The following is a 20,317-nucleotide window of genomic DNA, read 5'->3' as shown; positions in this document are numbered from 1 at the left end:
TTATTTTGCATTTCTTGAGTTAGGCGAGCCCACTTTTGTAGGCTGATGCCAAGCCCACTTCTCAGGGCTGGAGCAATGTCAGCAGCAGGCCTCTGGCTTTCAGGAGCTAATATTCTGCAATGTTCTGGTTTCATGGTGCCCGGTGACAAAGAAATTGAGTTGAGAAGATTCAAACACAACAGTTTTGCCACCAAGAGGCATCCACTCATTCATTCATTGCTTGCCGAATGCCCAGTCCTATCCATTACTCTGCATGCAGGCAAACAGAGTGGGTCACAGCTGGCTTGTAACAGACTCAACTAGCTTCATACTCTTGCCCGAGTCCTCATCCTATCCTCCTGCCCCCTGCTCTCCAGTTCCTGGCAAGGAATAGTGCACAGCAACCAAAAGCCCATCTAGCTTAGGGCAGAAGTGTTAAGTATGCCCACAGTTGGAGGGGACATAATCATGGCTTCCGGCAGTCACCTCTGTTCTTTCCCAGAACTGCATTCCCTCTCTGATGCCTTTGTTACTTTGCAACCACAGGTACCTGCCAGTGCTTTGTCTGCGTCTTACTCAATGTCTCAATGGCATTTGACACAGTTCATCAACTACTCCCTTCAAAGATTTTTTTTCTTGACTTCTACCTCAGTGGATCCTCCTGCTCAGTATCCTCTAGCTGTGCTCCTCCTCTTTCTGACCTCTGGCTCAGCCCCTACAGCATCTCCTTCTGAAGGGTCTCAGTACTGTTCTACAGCTGCCCATACTTCCCAACTTATAGCACAAGCCCTAACCTTCTCCTTAAACTCCAATCTAATCACTTTTGACTGTTGTTCTGTTGTTCAGTCGCTAAGTTATGTCTGACTCTTTGTGACCCCATGGACTGCAGCAGGCGAGCTTTCCTGTCCTTCACTATCCTCTGAAGTTTGCTCAAACTCATGTCCATTGAGTCGGCGATGCCATTCAACAATCTCATCCTCTGTCACTCCTCCTCCTGCCCTCAATCTCTCTCAGAATCAAGGTCTTTGCTAATGAGTCGGCTCCTCACACCAGGTGGCCAAAGTATTGAAGTTTCAGTTTCAGCATCAGTCCTTGCAATGAATATTCAGGGTTGATTTCCTTTAGGATGGACTAGTTTGATCTCCTTGCTGTCCAAGGGACTCTCAAGAGTCTTCTACAGCACCACAGTTCCAAAGTGTCAATTCTTCATCGCTCAGCCTTCTTTGTGGTCCAACTTTCACAACTGAAAAAACCATAGCTCTGACTATACAAACCTTTGTCAACAAAGTGATATCTCTGCATTTTCATACTCTATCTAGGCTTGTCATAGCTTTTCTTCCAAGGAGCAAGCATCTTTTCATTTCGTGGTTGCAGTCACTATCCGTGATTTTGGAGCCCAAGTAAATAAAACCTGCCACTGTTTCCATTGTTTCCCCATCTATTTGCCATGAAGTGATGGGACCAATTATATCTGTTGCTTATGTAACCTATGGCCCCCAAATTGAGAAGCTTAAAACAACAAACATCCTCTCACAGTGTTTGAGGGTTGGCAATCCAGGAGCTGCTTAGCTGGGTAATTCTGGTTCAAGGTCCCTCAGGAGGCTGCAGTCTTCTGAAGCTGAGGAGAACCTGCTTCCAAGCATATATGGCCACTTGCAGAGCCCTCATTCTTCAGAAATGGGCCTCCCCCTAGGGTTGTTCGTGACATGGCAGTAGACTTCCACGAGTAATCCAAGAGAGAAAGGCACTCAGATTAATGTCTTTCATAACCTAATCTTGGAAATCTTTTTTTTTTTTGGCACTCAGGATCTCAGTTCCTCACCCAGGAATTGAATCCACACCCTCTGCAGTAGAAATGCATGTCTTAACCACTGGGCCACCAGGGAAGTCATCTTGGAAGTCACATACCAACTTTCTCCATGTTCTGTTGTTCGCAAAGACCAGTCTTGGTACAATTTTTTGGGGGTGGGAACTACAGAAGGGTTTGAATCTGGACAGAAGAAGTGGAGAATACCTGGGACCATCTTAGATGCTGGCTACCACAGGTAACTAATTGGTATCTCAAAATTAACATATCCTAACTCAAAATCTTTTTTTATAGTTTTTTTTTTTTTTTTTTTTTAACTCCTTTGGCGAGTCCATTCGGCTTGCCAGGGTCTTAGTTCCTCAACCAAGGATTGAATCTGTGCCCCCAGCAGTGGAAGTGCAGAGTCCTGACCACTGCATTGCCAGGGAATTTCCCTAACTCAAAATCTTTACTCACATCAGCCCCTAAAACTTGCCCATCTCACAGTCGTACCCATCTCAGTAAATGACAGCCTCATTCACTCACTCACTCACTCAGGTCCCAAACTTCCAAGTCATCTATGATCCTTTCTCATACCCTCAGTAATTCCATCAGCAAATCCTGTGCATTCCACCTTCAAAACACATATCAAATCTGATCACTTTTTACGCCCTCCCCTGCTGCCACTCTGCTCCAAGCCATCAACACTCCCAGCGTCGCTGCTTCTACCTCCGCCTCCGCAGTGTATTCTCCACAGAGCAGCCAGAGTGAAGCTTCCAAATGCTCTAGCATGACACCATGCCTCCCTCCCCCATTCAGAATTCTCCACTGACTTTCCCTCTCAGTTAAGAAAATGAATCACCTCCTAATGTTTAGTGTAGATCTGGTCCTTGCACATTTGTCCAACTGTCTTTCCTTTACTCTCCCTTCCTTCACTTACTATAATCTCTACAACCACTCTGGCCTTTTCTCAGAGCCTCTGACATACCACGTTCCTCACACCCCCTTCTTTTCTATCCCCTGTCCGAGATCATCTCCCAGACATCCACAAGGCCAGTTCCCTCACTTCATTCAGGTCTCTGCTGTCACTGCCTCACAGCCTTCTCTTATCACCTGTCTAGAAAGTATTCTCCCCTCACTCAGATAATCTGACTATGCTCATCCCTCACTGTAAATATGAAGGCCTTGTACCTGTCTTGTTCACTGCTATATCCCTTGCCCAGAATGGTACCTGGCACACAGTTGGCATTCAGTAAACATGTGCTGTCACTTGGACTGCAAGATCAAACCAGTCAATCCTAAAGGAAATCAACCCTGAATATTCACTGGAAGGATGCTGCTAAAGTGCCAATACTTTGGCCACCTGATGCAAAAAGCTGACTCATTAGCAAAGACCCTGATGCTGGGAAAGACTGAAGGCAGGAGAAGAGGGCAGCAGAGGATGAGATGGTTAGATGGCATCACTGACTTAATGGACAAGAGTTTGAGAAAACTCTGGGAGATAGTGAATGACAGAGGACACTGGCATGCTGCAGTCCATGAGGTCACAGTCAGACACGACTTTATGACTGAACAACAACAAGAAAATAAGACGTGCTAAACTAATGAATGGAATATAAAAATAAATTTTAAGAGGGTTTTAAAAATCCCATCCTGAAGAAAAATCTGGATTATTAAGGTGGTGCCTTTTTATACAGTTCATGGGGTTCTCACACCAAGTACACTGGAGTGGCTTGCTATTTCCCTCTTCCAGTAGATCACATCACATGCTTGGTGTGCTGCCCTCTATGGGGTCCCAAAGAGTCAGACACAACTTGGCAACTAAACAATAATAACAAAGGAACATATAGGTGGCAAGACCCATGAGAGGATATTTCCTGTTGGTTCCATGAGCAGTTACAATGGAAACACCGTTACAAAGCACAAAGGAGGGGGGGAAAGAAACACTGATGATATAATTGCTACTTCCCAATTTAGTAGCAGACCTAGGACCTGTAAATACTTTGTTAGCCTCTCCAATCCATTTAGTGTGGTCTAAAACTCACATTTCCTCTCTTCAAACTCCAGCAACTCAACAATGCCCTGGAGACAATGGCCTGAACTTCTTACTGTGTTTTACCCAGAATTCCATCTAGCCTCAGTGACCTTACCATCTTCATATCTTGCCTCTTTCTACTCTGGGTATCACACCCAGCCAAAGTGAAATGCTGGCTATTCTCCAAAGATACATTTTCTGCTTCTGAGTTTTCTGCCCATTCTGTTTTCTCTACCTGTAACACTCTTCCTATGCCCTCCTGTATCAGCTAATTTTTGCTGCATAACAAACCCTGTATGCTTGCTAACACTCTGATGACCAAAGACAGACATGGCTAAGTCCAGAACAAAGAGCTGGAAAAATAAACTCCACTTCCTGGGAGCAGCGACACAATTATTATATTAGGGGCAAACATACAAGGATGGTAAAAATATTGTAGTTCTTTGCAATTTATCATACTTTCCCATCTTAGCTACTACTCACCATCTTTTTTATTTTTGGCCACTTGTGGGAACTTAGTTTCTGATTAGGGATCAAACCCAGGCCCCCAGAGTGAAGTGTGGGGTCCTAAACCACCAGACCACCAGGGAATTTCCCAGCTCCTATTCATCTTCTGCTCTCAATCTAGAAATCATCTCTAGGAAGAGTTTCCTGATCCCTACAGCCTGAATGAAAACTGTCTCCCATAACCCCTTATATTCACTATTACTGAATGTATTAGTCTCCAATAACAACAAATCAATGAATTACTATGACAAACCCTGGACCTCATTTCATACCACTGAGTTGACTGTACTCTCCATTTTTGGCAATGTAACCACAGCCTTCCCTGCCTGACAGGAAGGTCACTGATAGGGAGGGAGTATGTTTGGTTTCTGTTTTATCTTCATTGCCTAGTACAGTACCTGATATGAAGTAGGTACTTTAAAATATTTTAAAATAAACAAACATATAAATACAGTAAAAGTAAAATGGAATAACTGCCATTAAAAAAGGCACAATGTGTTCTTGAGATCTTTGCCAAGACTCAGAAGGCTGCAATTATTTAGGAAAATCTGAGACCAGCATAAAACTAACTAAGAACAAAATGGCCAATGGAGGGGTAAAAAGAAGAGAAAATTAGCCAGAGAACAATACCTTCCCTTTTATTAGATTCACAAAGCCTTTCTGAAGTCCAACCACTTTGAAAAATGTTTTCTTTGTTGTTAACTTTCTCATTATAAAGCAGACAAACTCTGTCCTTGAAAGACAAGCTTTCCGTTAATACTTGGGACTGTGCTCAGTCCTCGGGCCTGTAGTATGTGGTTCACCCAGCAGCAAAGACCAGTATCTCAGAGTAAAGTGCTGTGAAGGCCAGAGGTAATCAATCAGGGCCTCCCACACTTCATACATACATACATATATGCTTATATATACATATATGTACACACATTTACGTTTGTTTTTACAAAATAATGTAACAGGGCTTACAGAGTTGTATTAATTCTTTTAAGTTACATAGCCAAGATCTATGCTTCAGTATAATCATTTTTAACTTTAAGGTGGGAATTTTAGGCCTAAAAATAGATTAAGATTACTGAACAGAGGCCATTTTAGCAACACAGACTTGATAAATCTTGATCATGTAACTAGAAATATGTTGCTGTTATCCTTATGCTGGGTGTCACACATCCCCCATCAATTATCTTCATTTTAAGTAAAATACAAAAGCAAAATAATTCACTGAAGTTATCTTCTATTAATTATATTAGCACATATGCCAAATTATACTAACTGCATGATAATCTCTATATACAGAGGCTATATTTTTAGCATGTGCTCATCTCTACTTCATTAATACAGTATCCATCCAGTAACTACAAAAAAAGGAACGCATGCTGTACAGCAAGAAAGAGAACAACAACCCTCGTGGTGGTATCTTACAGGGCTTGTTGTCGTTGTTCAGTCGCTAAGTCGTGTCCAACTCTTTTGCGACGCCAAGGACTGCAGCCCACCAAGCAAGAATATTTGAGTAGGTTGCCATTTCCTTCTCCAGGGGACCTTCCTGACCCAGGGACTGAAACCGCATGTCCTGCCTTGGCAAGCGGATTCTTTACCACTGAGCCACCACAGAAGCCCACTGAAGGCAAAACAAGTCAGAGAAACAAACCTTACTAATTTGCAGTGACATTTAATATATACTTTTCTTTTTAATCAGAAGGAATACATTTAAGTCCCAGTTACATGGAAAAACACAGACTAGGTGAAATTTCAGGCTTTCTCCTAGAATATTCAAAATGCTCATCAAAACTTAATTAGTGCAATAAAGATTGCCACCAGGTGACTGAATAAACAGAATGTCATTTAGGATTCTAAAAACACAGATTCTGGGAGTAGAAGCTACTACCAAAATATCTGGAAATCTGGGTTAACAGATACTCCACTCCATTTTGCATACTTGATACTAATAAACATAAGTGGTTATAGAGACTATGAATGCAGGGCAACAGCCTATGGGATAGTCACAGAGAAGAAATGAATGCAATCCTGAGGGAGTGAGTACAGAGAACTGCTGCTGTCTCCTCCCTGTTCCCCATCCCCAACAAGGGCAATCTCTTTGGAGCAGAAATCTTTCAAGAGCTGAAGCCCATTCCTCTGCCCCCACCAAGATCCTACGGAACCCATCAGAAAGTCTCTCAGATGCTGGTATGACTCAATCACTGAACAGGACAGGTCCTCTTCACAGCCTCTCAGCTTCTGACTGACGCAGCTTCCTTCCCACAGAAGGGGTCAGCACTGTCTCTGAAGCCACAAGTGAAGGGACTCAAGAAGAGCTAGAAGAAGGAGGTATCTGATGAAAAGGCACCTGCAAGTCTGAAATCCTCTTTGGTGAGAACACTGTACATGCGCTGAGGCAGAGCCCGGGAGTAGGGAGCAGGGCGGGGAACGGCTGTGCGCAAAATGAGTTCCCGGCCCGCGGGGGGAGGGAAGTCTGCCGCCAAGTTCTGCCTCTTCTCTTCTGGGGGGCCCATCCTCTTCAGTTCCTCCTCCGCTGGAGTCATGGTTGCAGCCTTGAAGAGAATCACATGCTAAATTCAAGAGCGAGTTGAATGCTAAACTTAGATCATTCTGAAGGACAGATGAATAAGCATGATAAATACGAAAAAATGTTCTACATTACTCAGTAATGCTATTGATTATGTTATGATTGCTCAAAAATCACAACACAGAAAATGCAAGAAGCTTGAAACACTACGTGAGCAGCCAGAAATTACAAACAAATTGGTGACAGAGACAGAGGATAATGACAGCCAAGCAATCTGCTGTGGAAAGTGAGGGCCATATTCAGACATCTGATGAAGAGGGGAAATGGAGCTGTTCTGGTTTCTATACAAATCTTCTAGCAACGACCGAAGTCCAAGTCTGCTGTCCTCAGTCCAGTAAGGAACTGCTGCTCTCCAGAGTCTGGAAAGATGATATTTATCGATTCTTTCCATTCTTTTCACTTGTCAAATTAAAAGTGGGAACACTGGTTTGTTTGCCAGATGATTAATGTGATGCAGAAGTGAGAGAGATCCATGAAATGTAGCAGTGGCCACAAAAGAGAAGTTCTCAACATTAAAGGCATCTATTTTTTCATTAAAATTGCATAAAACATATATTCAACAAGAGCTTTTATTTTAACTCTGATCACTATATTTCTTTCACGATACCATTAATTTCAGGAAAAAAGTTGTTTTGGCAATGGAAATATGAAATGTAAGAAAGAAAGGTATGCCAAACCCAGACTGTTGAAGAGGAGGTTGGTTAGTCTTAATGACGTTATGAAGTTAGAGAAATGGGAAGGAACAAGAAACAAGAAACTACAAGGGACAAAGGCTATTTTGTTACCTCATCAGAAGACTCAGTCAGCTTGAGGAAGGGTGAGAAAAGAAACAGTGATGAAAGGGAAACAAGCAAGATGGTTTAAAAAGAGCTAGACAAGAGATTTCAAGATTATTTCAGAGACAGCATGCACTACGTTAAGGAACATGGTCCTATCAAAAAGAATATCAAGACAAAAAACACACCACATACAACACACCTAGCCATCCAGCTGAGCAGACAAATCCCACCACTCATGCATCTGATGGCTCAACAGGCAACGTACAGAATGTCACTTAATGAGGAAATGTTCAGCAAAAACCTAGCTCTTTCACAAGATTAAAAATACTAAAACAAAGTACTCATGGCTTGAAAATAGATAACCCAATGAATTTAAGATTAGATGTCTGACTTAATTTAGCACAACCAAAGCAAAATCCAATCAGTGATTTGTTTGCAGAATTCTATTTAAATATGGATATAACAATGATAAATGTAATCATGATGAAAGTTTATTAAAATTTAATATTAAGGAAAAGTTTGAAATATGTAAAATTATGGTATAAAAAATTTTCAGTAAAATTTTCTAACTTTAAAAATGTTAAAATCTTGATTTAATAGAATTGATATAAAGTATTAGTTAATTATGAAAAATTACATGAGTAAACTTGAATTGTTTCCATTAATTACCCAGATATTTAAGAGCTGAGTTTAAAAATAGACCAACCAGGTGCTTGTTATATGGATTACAGTCTGTTGAATCTGTAAAAAACATTCACTACAAGGTCTGAAAGCTTGAAATATTTGAAAATTACATAACGTGGGATAAATGTACAATTTCAGTATCCATTAAAGGAGATTAGCTATACAATGAGCCCAGTGAAAAGATGATATAGTCCTATATTTACCCATGAGAAAAATAATCACATTAGATGGAAAATAAGAACAAATAATATAATCCTATATTGTAAAATTTACATACATTTGAATATACTAGATGTTAAATGTTGACAGTGATCATCAGTGGGTAGTGAGATTAATGTGATTAATTTTTTTAGGGTCATTAATTTTTCTTTATAATTCTCTGTACTATCCAAATTTTTACAACAGTAAGAGTTTGCTTACAATCTTGGGGGAAAAGATTATCTCCATATTGGGGAAAATAATTTTGCTTAACTATTTAGAACAATGAGAGTGTTCTACTCTTAGCATTAAAAATCTAAATACTTTAGATTTTTAAATCTTAACAAACAAGTTTTAAACATTAAGAAAAGAATTTCTGCAGTATGAGGAAAATTCATATTGGTGTTAATAAGGAAATATATTTGTGAGGCTCTGGCTAGTAAACTGGCAAAGATATTACAGGATGTGAAAACAAACCTGATTCTTGTTTCATGCCAGAGTCAGAAACATAATAAATCGAAGTAAGTATCTATTGTTTTCTAGACCTTTATAAGGAAATACTTGGTTTTTAACTTGAAATCCTTAAATTTAGTTTGCCATCCCATAAATAATCTCAGGTTTCAGTTCTTGCTAAAAATTCAGATGAACATATCTGGTTATGATTTTGAATATAGTAACTAGATACATTCCAGACTGACTCAAAGGAGGTTATGAAGTTTCTTTTTCACGGATAAACCCATGAAAATCCTTTTCCCTATTTGACTGTGAAAAATTACACTTCCAAAACTGGGCCATCCTAAGTGTCATGAGAGTACTGCAGAAGGGGCACCCTATATTTACTATGCTTCAAAATACTTTTATCAGAGTCTTTAAGAAGTCCTAATGTGAGACTCATGTGCAAAAAGCCAGCACCTCTTAACCAGTAAACAACCAGTAAACATTTGTACACAAAGAGTCAACATAGAGTATAACTAATACCAACCTCATAAAAAATTCAAATCTTAGTGGTTTAGAATGTCAGAAGGTACCATATAATTTTTAAACATTTCCTTTCATCAATAAAGGTAATGACAGAAAAGTTTTCAAATTGGGCTTTTTTTTCTATGCTGAAGACTGTTTCCACTGTCCTAAAAATCTGAATCTTGCTCTTCTTTCTGAGGAAAACTTTGAAGTTATATCTTTTCACTGTTATAGAAATAGTTAAGATTTGCAATTTCACAAGCCAAGTTGTGAATCCACTTGCAGTACATGGAGTTTAAAACCAGTAAAACTAAACTCTATTCTAATTTGACAGCAGTAAACATTTTTTCCACACCACTGCACTGGTCATTGCTACCCAAGTCTCTATCGGATTCTTTAACAAGGAATTTCAGACCATTCTAACTTCTGAAACTTAGGTACAAATTTCAGAAATAAACTTATCATTTTATTTAAATGTGTAAAAGAGCAGATGGATTTCAAAGACTAAGAAGTCACTGTTAAGAGTCATTATTTCTTCAATGTTTGAACCCAGTGCCTTTAGCAGCTTCATGTGTGGGAATCAAAACAGTACCTTACTGAGCAGAGGCCTGGAGAGAGCATGACACAGTCAAGAAGGAATCTCACATACCCTCTGAGCATTCACAAACAGCTTGTGAATGATCCTGCCAGCGTGTCCTCGGCCTGCACCAACGACTAACACCTCGGGTTGCTCCAGAAGGCAACTCACAAACCTGGGAGAAAGAGGGAAGGAAAGGATGGGAAAGGAGCTTCAGTTCACACTGGGTCAGTCCTCCCTGACTCATTTTGGGGACAAACTCAAAATCATACTGGTGAGCCCTACATCAAGGCTGGAGTGAAAATTTAACAGGATAGATCAACATTTGGAATTAAAATCAGCTCAAATGACAAGCTTCATGCCTTTCAACTCTTTTTATAAATTTTTTCAAAAAGCCCATCTCTGTCAAAGTGTGAGATGAAACAGTCTATTTCTTTCAGACTAGAAGCTTAGACAATGTTATACTAAGGAAGATTTTTTTAATGTTTTTAACAACAAAAACCACATTTAATTTAGACAGCAAAGCAATGATCCTTGTTTTTCATTTTTGTTCTTTTAAGAGAGGTGTGTGTGTGTGTGTGTGTGTGTGCATGCACTTAAAATATGTTTTGCTGGGCACAGTCTCAATTGTAAACTGTGCCATTATGTACTGGAAGCATTCATCTTCCAAGTATACCACAGACAACGTATGGTGGAACTAAGAGAGTCGAAGACATAGAGCCACCAAGCTCGCACCACCTGCTCGCTAACTCGAACTACTATTTTAGAAACTTCCTTTGATTAGAGTATATTCTCCTCATTTAAAAGGAAGGAATATTCAAGAGCAAAGAAGGCTGGGAGAAAATTTCACCCAACAAAAGACATAATATTCAAACAAGAACTTGTTAAAAGCTGTAGCAAATGCCTTGTCATATAATATTAATTATTTAACATCAATAACGTTATTTCTCTTGGAAAGGCTGATGAAAATTTTAGTTATAACAAATTCAACCCACTGAAGTAGCTAATCTGGAAACACTTTCTCATCTATTAAAACAACATCATCCTTTCAAGTATCTCGGGCAAAAACGGACAGAGGCTGTGTGCTGACAGCCCCCCTTTGAAATGGTCCAAATCTCAGAAGGAGGAAAAGACTGACTCCATCATTTGCCTCATCCTGGAAAGGCCATCTGGTCACTCTTTCAAAACATATTCACAAGGGACAGAGGATATGCACATTTGCTATCACAACTCTTGTTTAGAACTGGTAAGTAGAATGTTGAGCAGAAACAGTTTCAGAACACGTCTGCCTATAGTTAACAACAGTGAGAGTGGGAAGCAAAGTTTCCAGTAACAAGAGTGAATATGAACAGCCAGTTCCTCCAGAGGCAACTGCTCCAAGAGCAAACAAGGACATTCCTAGAAGACTCGGAAGACTTCATTCTTAAAGTGGGAGGAATGGAAACAAGTGACAAGTACTCACAAATACAAGAGAGGTCAATCCTATAATAAACAAACATTTCTGTCTCTAACCAACGCTTGTTACAAATAATATGGGAGCACTACAAAGGAACCTCAACACTGAAAATTTTCTAAAGAAAATGGTGGCTTTTCCTACGGGAGACAAAGATGAGTTAGTCAGATAGCAATTACCTTTCAAGATCTTCCTTTTCCTCTTCTTGTTCACATTTCTCAGTTCCAAACTTGGCTTTCAGTGAGCGGGCTCTGGCAATTATAGCTTCTACATTAGTAATTTGATGGATGATTTCCTAACAGTGCAAAAGAGGAGAAGCATACATTGGAAAAAGGCAAAAGAAAGCAAAGCATTTTAAAAATGTATTTTTTAAAAAATTACTGCCAACTGGGAAGAACATTTGACAAGATCAGACTTACTTCCAATTTCTTGTCTTCCGGATTGGGGAAGTGCAAAACTTTACTGGAATGGGATATTATCTGCTTTATAATCTTCTTCACTGAAGAAATGTTTTCTAGACTTTCTGTTTTTAAAAAGATCAAAGCCACCACTGGAAAGTTAGGCAAAGTCTACCTTCATTTTGGAAATGAACTAATGATTAATCAAATAAGACATTTACCTTCTTCCTTTACCTTGAGTACAGCTGCATGGATTACACAGGGTAACAGGTGCCGAGCAAGGTCTGCCGGCTTCTGGACTGCCAGATAGTGCAGTACCTGAAGGAGACACAAAGTCAGATAAATGACCAAGACAGCTGCCAAAGAAGACAGCAGCCATTTACAGAAGATCTCTCTCCCCTGAATTCATACCTGTAACAAGAGTAGAGAAGAGCTCTCTTCTCTTTGTACCTATCCTACTCCTTCAGGTAAGTAGCTGCTACTCCCAAAGGTAAGAATAATGTTACTGGAAAGAGCTAAGAACTTCAGTCCTTAATAATGGTGAATACTCTCATAATGTTTTTTTCTTGATACAGAGAACACTAAAACCAACCGCAAATTATACCACCTTGAGATAACAACTGTTAATGGTGGAGCATTTTCACTGCAGGATTTTTCAAGATTTTGAATATACATCATATATTTGCATGTGTATTAAGTCGCTTCAGTCATGGCTGACTCTGTGTGACCCTGTGGACTGTAGCCCAGCAGGCTCCTCTGTCCATGGGATTCTCCAGGCAAGAATACTGGAGAGGGTTTCCATGCCCTCCTCCAGGGGATCTTCCCACAGGGATAGAACCCATGTCTCTTATGTCTCCTGCATCAGCTGGGTTTTTGTTTTTTTTTTTTACCACTAGTGCCACCTAAGTAAACTAATATCATGTAAAATACTGTTTTGTAACCTGCTTTCCTCACTTAGGATTTCTAAACATTGCTAGCAATGTTCCTCTAAATATTTTGTTTTGTTTTATTGTTTTCTCCAAAATGAAGATTTATTATTTTTCTGATTAAAAAGACGCACAGGAAGGCATGTGTAGCACATGGTCCCTACCTTTAAGCTCTTTATTCAACAGCAGTAAAGACAAAAGAAGTATAGTATCATTGTGACTGAAAAATGCTCACAGATCTCAAAGTAAACAATCAAAGAAGTATAATGCAGAAGTTCTCTAGAAATCCTACATCCTAAGGAACAACACAGTTTTGTGTTTATCTTCTCAGGCTTATTTCTATGCCTACTTAAACACAAAGATACACATGTGTATGCGATTTCTTAACAAAAGCTCATAATACACACAATTTCAAAACTTGCTCTGGTCATTTAATGACTTATGATTTAGAATTATTTGTCTTGGGACTTCCCTGATGGTTCAGTGGTTAGGAATCTGTCTGCCATTGGAGGGCACACAGGTTCTATCTCTGGTCCAGGAAGATCTCACATGACGCAGAGCAACTAAGCCCATGCTCCACAACTACTGAAGCCTGCATGCCTAGAGCCTGTGCTCCGCGACAAGAGAAGCCCTCACGCAACTGGAGAGTAGCCCTCACACTCCGCAACTAGAGAACGCACAATGAAGCAAGGAAGACTGAGCACAGACATAAATAAATAAATAATATTAAAAAAAATTTATTTGCCTAGAAGGGCTTCATGTTTTGAAATATTTTTAAAATTAAAAAATGTTTTTTACACATAGCAGAGTATTTTGTATACAGAAAACACAAACACTTGTTTACATACCCATCAGCTTAAGAAACAGAAGATACTGGGACTTTCCAAGTGCTCCTCGTGCTCGCCTTGATCAAGACTCCCTCGCTCATGCACTCCACCACTCAAGTAACTACTAGTCATTCCTTTTTCTTCATAGCTATCTCACATATGTACATAGACCTAAACAATGTGCTGTTTAGTTTTGCCTGGTTTTAATCTTCGTATAAACAGATTGTTTCTAGTTATGCCCCTCAGTGACCTGTTTTTCATTCAGCATTGTTTCTGAGATGCATAGATATTAATACATGGTATATATAACTTGATATATTAAAATGCACCCCTCCATTTTTTTGCTATTAAAATAATATTTCTCTCATATTATTTCATAAGTTTGTGGCATACATGTAGAGGAATTTCTTCAGGGTATCTATCTAAAAACAAACAATGCCAAATTATTATTTTTCAAATACTGAAATCATATTCCAAATTGTTTTACTAAGTATTTAAACAGATTTTCATTCTTATATAGAGTAATAAGAGTTCCCACTATTGAACATTTTTGTTAACACTATTACAAATGTTGTTTTCCTTAACTTACAGAAAAACAAATTTCCAAGAATAGAAAATATTTGTACATCCTTTGCACTCATCTCCTTTTACCTCATCTCTCTCTTTTTTTTTTTATCACATGCAACTCTCCTCCTCTGTAGGTCCATACAATATATACATATAAACATTGTTTTTCTAAATAATTTGAGATCAAGTTCCATACAGGATATCCCTCTATCTCCAAATACCTGTATTTCCTAAAATTAAGAATGTAATTAACATTGATCAGATACTTTTAATCTAACCCATTATCCTTAATTTTAATGCAGCAATCAGAGTACTGGTGTTATTTCCATCATGAAACCCACTGATGTTTTCTTTGCACCCTAACATACTGTTTTGGTGAATGTTCCATGTGCATTTGAAAAGGAAGGACCGTTTTTATTATCAAGATATAGTATTTGCAATGTATCTAAAAGATCAACCTTATTGATGATCTTGTTTAGTTTTGTCTACTTGACTGTCTTGTACACTGGGAGTGTGTTAAAGTACTCTGCTACTAGTGTGTTTTGATCTATTTCTCCTCGCATCTCCCATGATTTCTGTTTTATACAAATGATCACATTAGCCAGTGCATAAACATTGACAACTGTATATTCTCATTGTGAAATATCACTTTTAGACTGTAAAGCATCCTTATGTATCTCTTGTAATGCTTTTCTGCTTTGATTCTGTTTTATTTGGCATCTGGATGATAACCCCTGCGTTCTTAATGTTTCCTGGTAAATCTCTGTCCACTGTTTATTTTGTAGTCTTTTTGAGTCACAGAATACCTTGTTTACAGCACAGACATGGGTTTTATAAGACTATCTTACTTTGCAATTACTCTGTATGCAGTATGATCTTTATAATGTGTATTACTCTATTTGGTGTGTGTTCTTTGCTTGTGAATAATTTTTCCATTGTATTTAGGAAGGTTCATATTTTCATTCTTGTGATATTACCTTTTTCTGCTGCCCTTAATTCCTTTATATCTTTATTTTATGAACTTTGTATCTTTATATCTTTCCTTTATAAAATTATGGTCTGATAATTCTAAATAGTATCCTTTGATTACACCTCTTATCTATGTAACAGTCAATGACTGCATTCTACTTTCCTCTTCCTCTTTTTCCATCCCAACTTTTTTAGATGCATTCTATTTTGCCCTAATATACAATTTTTACATATTCTTCTTCTACCCATGACCCCATCTAGTTTTAGTTTTAGCTCTAAAATTAAAGAAATGAAATGCTCACCGTTAGCCCTTTGCCAGTTTCCCTAGTCATCCTCTTGGTTAAATTTATTCTTCTCTACTATGCTGTTCAATAAGGCAGCCACCTGCTACAGAGAGCCATTTAAAAATTCAGTTCCTATGCTACTACTCACATTTCAAGAGCTCATCACAGCCATGTGTAGCCAGGGGCTACAATTTGCACAGCGAAGCTATGACCATTCTAAACACTGCAGAAAGTTCTACTGGACAGGTCAGCTATAGAGGATTTCTCAGGAAGGGCCTATGTATACAGTTATATGTGCGAAACCATGGAGAAAACATTTTTTTATAGCCTTGATTACTTGGACATCTTGGTGGAATGTAAAATATTTAATTTGTATTTTTTGCTTTTATTTCTTGAAAACTCTGCCCCACACTGCTGTGCTACTGAAAAATCTGACAACTGTCTAATTCTCTTGCCCTTGTAAATTATTTTCATGTTTTGCCTGCAAGGTCTGAGAATTTTTTTTTTTTTTTAAATATTTAAGGTCTAGTAGTACTACAGTACTACTGTAAAATTTGGAGTTCACTACACCTAATCAATTTTCCCCTGTACCCAATGAGCATTTTTAATATGTAAATTCAGATTTTATTTCATTTTCAGAAAGTTTTCTTAGATTACAATTTTAAGTGTTTAGTTCTGTTCCAGTGTTTTGATTTTTCTGCTTCAAGGACTCTGATAAAATGAGTGTTATTTCTACTTTTCCTATCTTTCAGTTTTACTACTTTCTCTCTAATCCCTTTTACTCCTTTATCTCATTTTCTTTCTCTTGGTTATTTTAATGCTCTTCCTCAATGCCTTTTATTAAATATAAATATGAACCTATTCTTCTGTGGGTACTATGTAATTTAGTCTTTATTTTTGATATGGTTTTTTTTTTCTTCTACTTCTATCCTAAGTTAAATTAGCAGTAGTTTCATTTCTTTGTGGGGTTTTTGGATTCATGTGGCTCTTGAATAATAATAATCCTAAATGATTATACCATAATTTATTAAACAATGCTCTATTTTTTGAAACTTTGGTTGTATCTATTTTTTCACTAAAAAACTTCTCGAACATCACTGTTGCACATTGATCTTTATATATTTCTCTCATTACTTCCTTAATACATTTTTTTTGGTAGTAGAATTCCTAGGTCAGAGGACATGATCATTTTTAAGGCTTTGACATATGCTGATGGTCCAAGAATGAGCATTTTACGTAAAATATGCAGGTCTTATTCTTTGGTCTATTTGTAACCAGTTCTAAACCCTTAAATGTGAATATTAGATATATAAAAGGCTCATAACATTTCAAACCTTTGTTTCTCAAGTATGTTCAAAGTTCTCGTATCTTGTCATAGTTTTTTAAATATTAGAATAATAATTAGCAGTCACATTAGATACCCAAACCTCAGTTACCTTTTCTGCTTCCCGTGTGTCATCAAAGAGTCTCCTCTGCCTTCGAGCAGGAATTGGCTTAGCTGTTTCCCAGGCCTCTACCCACATATTGCTTGGAATCTTCATTCGGGCACTCAGTTCTCCTTTCAGAACCATGTTGCCCTTTTCATCAACCACTTCCTCTTCAATATAATCCCGAGGTGAGTACCACCTCACAAAATCTTCCAGAAAACAACCTGGATTAGCTGCCTAAAGTAGACAAAAAATTCAGCAGAATCAAAAATCAACAGTTACTGATAAACATGTTTTCAAAACCGTTCTTTCATTTTCATAAAAAGACTAATCTTCACAAAATCTAGTACGTGACTTGAGTTTGGATGTCACCATTAAATCACATCAGATATTAAAGCACCAAAGTACTTTGTTTTTCCTGCCTCCATTTTATAGAAAAAGAAAACATTTTCATTTGATGAATTTGGAAATAAAAATCTGATGTAAAGTGAAAATAAATCTCAGACTGTAAGTTATATAAGTTAGTTTAAAATTATAGTGTAATAACTACTCAATACTTAGAAAAGCATCAATAAGCTCAAGTCAAGTAAATTAAATAATACACAACATGATCAGAATAATAACTCAATGATGGAAAACTTTTGCTTTTTTCCCTCAGTAAGTCAATACTGGTACTGCAATAAACATCAGCTAACCTCGAAAATGTTCTATTCAGCCATCAAATTCTTGTGCCTTATATAACAAATTACCATCACATAAACTGCTTTTGTGCTATTAAGGAATTGGAATTCAAGTTACTGTTTTTCAGGCTTCTGAAACCAAACTAATTAAAGCTTTATTTAGTGGATAACTCTATAGAATTAACAATGATGCATGCCAAAAATTTTTTAAGTAATTCTACATCCAAGCCTGAATAAGAGAGGTTTCACAGTGTGAGTAATAAGACATGGAGGTCTTTTTACAAGTGTCCAGTAATGTACCGTTGTCGTCGTTGTTGTTTAGTCGTGTTTGACTCTTTGTGACCCCATGGACTGTGCAGCCCATTAGGCTCCTCTATCCATGGGATTTCCCAAGCAAGAATACTGGAGTGGGTTACCATTTCCTTCTCCAGGGGATCTTCCTCATCCAGGGATCGAACCCATGTCTCCTGCATTGCAGGCAGATTCTTTACCACTGAGCCTCAAGGGAAGCCCAGTAATGTATTAATAGAGTACTAAGGGCAGGCATGGAGAAGGCAATGGCAACCCACTCCAGTACTCTTGCCTGGAAAATCCCACGGATGGAGGAGCCTGGTAGGCTGAAGTCCATGGGGTCGCTAAGAGTCGGACACGACTGAGTGACTTCACTTTCACTTTTCACTTTCATGCATTAGAGGAGGAAATGGCAACCCACTCCAGTGTTCTTGCCTGGAGAATCCCAGGGACGGCGGGATTATCATGGGCAGATGGTGGGCTGCTGTCTATGGGGTCGCACAGAGTCGGACATGACTGAAGCGACTTAGCAGCAGCATCAGCAAGGACGGGCATATATGTCATTCCTTTAGTACTCAAAGGGTACACATATTAAATACATTCCTTTCTGGTTATAATTCTCTACCACAACATATTCATCCTGCTATGAATAGTATATTTAATTGCCTGAAATAGCTACGTAGGCATTACTAAAAAGTGCTAAGCAGAAAGTCATTTTCTTTCTTTTTAAATTTCTTTTTTTTTAAATTAACCTCAGACAAAAATGAAAACCAACATGATAGGAATGGTTAGTCTTAAATTTGAAGAACAAAAATGCCAGTTTCTCCTTATTGAGCTTACTGGCTATCAGTATACTCATGCCCACCAATTTAGGAAGCCCTCACAGGGATGAGGAATCAGAGGAGGGTTCCTAACTGACAGTCAACCACATCAGCTTCTAAGAGCTATGGCATCATGGCAACAAAAAATGGCTGTGAAATGTAATGGGTCAAGATTACTGCATGATTCAGAATTCATGTATAAGACTGGATATTAACCAGGCAACACCACACCCACATGAATGCATCTCAGGAAAATAGAGAGACAGGCCTTGAGTGAAGAGAGTGAACCTAAGCCTTGAGTGAAGACAGTGAACCTAAAAAAGAAATAAATACTGAACTCTTATACTACAGAATATATTAAAGGAAGAGATTTCACACTAGAATTCTTCTGTCTGGCTGTCCTTATACCAGACAGTACACAGCGCCAGCAAGAGAGGTTCAACATTCACTTCAGCTACGGCTTATCTTCTTTCTACTCTTACAGGTATCTACTCCAAGGGCATGCTCTAGAATAGGCCCTGTCCTTCTGGAATTGTGCCGTGTTAAGCACCTCAGGTACATATCAGCATTTATCCACAGCTCTGGGAAAGTCCCATGGCCCCAGTACATCCCTATACAAAAAGGGAAAGGGAACCATACCTATTTTAGAGTGACTACGTATTTCCTTAAATATGTTATCTGACTCCCACATAGGGGCAGGCAGATATTTAAGTTGGTTATTTGACATACAATCTATTTTCTGGTTAAAACACTGTAAAAGACTTGTACATTACCCAGGTTAGTCCAAAAGAGTCTAATGAACCACAGTTTTATTGAAGTACAATGTTAAAGGAATTATACAGCACCTTACCATGCGAGGCAGATATGTTTCTATGGGAAAAAGCATTTACAGTTCCAATTGGGAATTCCTCTTGCACATGCTTCTACAGGACACTTTAGTAGGATAGGGACAGATGATCATGAAGGCAGGTAACGGTTGGGTTAAAAAACAGCTGCGATGGAGCCAGTTCTTCCTACTGTGCACAACCCTAAGCCAATTCCCTTCTCTACTTTTTTGACTTAACACAGGCCCTGACAGTCAACTGGCTTCTCTTTATCCACTGTACCAACTATCTGTTTGAAAACAACACAGCTCTTTCTTGTCTCACAGCAAAATGCAGAGATTTTCTGTATCTTTCTAATCTCTAAGGAAAACTTGCAATGCTCAAGAGGTTTACTAAAGATTTCTTCTCTTAGGAATGATGGGGTAAACAAAAAAATGGAATAAAAAAAACAGGGAATAAAAAAGCTCCCTTTTACTGTCACTTAACTTTGTTAGCAGGCAAGATCCAAGTGGCATAGGTTTTCATGGAATGTTTACATTCAAATACCAAACTCAGGCTGGCCGACATAGCACAAAAGCAGCACTAAGAGAGGCTACGGAATGAAGAGATGGAGGCCATCGCAGGTACCAGTAGGTTAAGGAGGAAGTCTGAGCATGAAAGACAGCTCAGAAAATCAATAGCAGGAAAGGGAAACCCTATGGCCCACTGAACTACCCACTGTTTTCTTTTTAATGTATGTGGGTGTACCTCTGCTTTCAAGAGTAAGT

The 20,317-nt window shown here is 38.5% G+C and overlaps 1 protein-coding gene across 3 annotated transcripts in view; it reads right to left on the bottom strand.

Moving 5' to 3' along the window:
- Window positions 1–5,954: 5,954 nt before the first annotated feature.
- The window catches only part of RAB3GAP1 (RAB3 GTPase activating protein catalytic subunit 1), a 110,961-nt gene continuing 96,598 nt past the window's right edge, over window positions 5,955–20,317 (bottom strand). The window contains exons 19-24 of one of the 3 annotated variants that reach the window (XM_086351118.1): window positions 16,944–17,171; window positions 12,156–12,252; window positions 11,956–12,059; window positions 11,716–11,831; window positions 10,156–10,258; window positions 5,955–6,908 (exon numbers count right to left, since the gene is read on the bottom strand). In XM_086351118.1, the coding sequence (XP_086207244.1) occupies window positions 6,570–6,908; window positions 10,156–10,258; window positions 11,716–11,831; window positions 11,956–12,059; window positions 12,156–12,252; window positions 16,944–17,171 (987 nt within the window). In that variant the 3' untranslated portion in view covers window positions 5,955–6,569. Of the gene's footprint in view, window positions 6,909–7,643; window positions 7,692–10,155; window positions 10,259–11,715; window positions 11,832–11,955; window positions 12,060–12,155; window positions 12,253–16,943; window positions 17,172–20,317 lie in introns of those variants that run through there. The other 2 variants (XM_086351088.1, XM_086351096.1) reach the window with 2 other exon arrangements.

This window comes from Bos grunniens, chromosome 2 (genome assembly GCF_055505025.1).
Source record: "Bos grunniens cultivar Pamir isolate PY7600 chromosome 2, Bosgru_T2T1.0, whole genome shotgun sequence".
NCBI classification, from domain to species: domain Eukaryota; kingdom Metazoa; phylum Chordata; class Mammalia; order Artiodactyla; family Bovidae; genus Bos; species Bos grunniens.
Note: the sequence above shows the minus strand (reverse complement) of the source record. Positions and strands in the feature narration are given on the sequence as shown.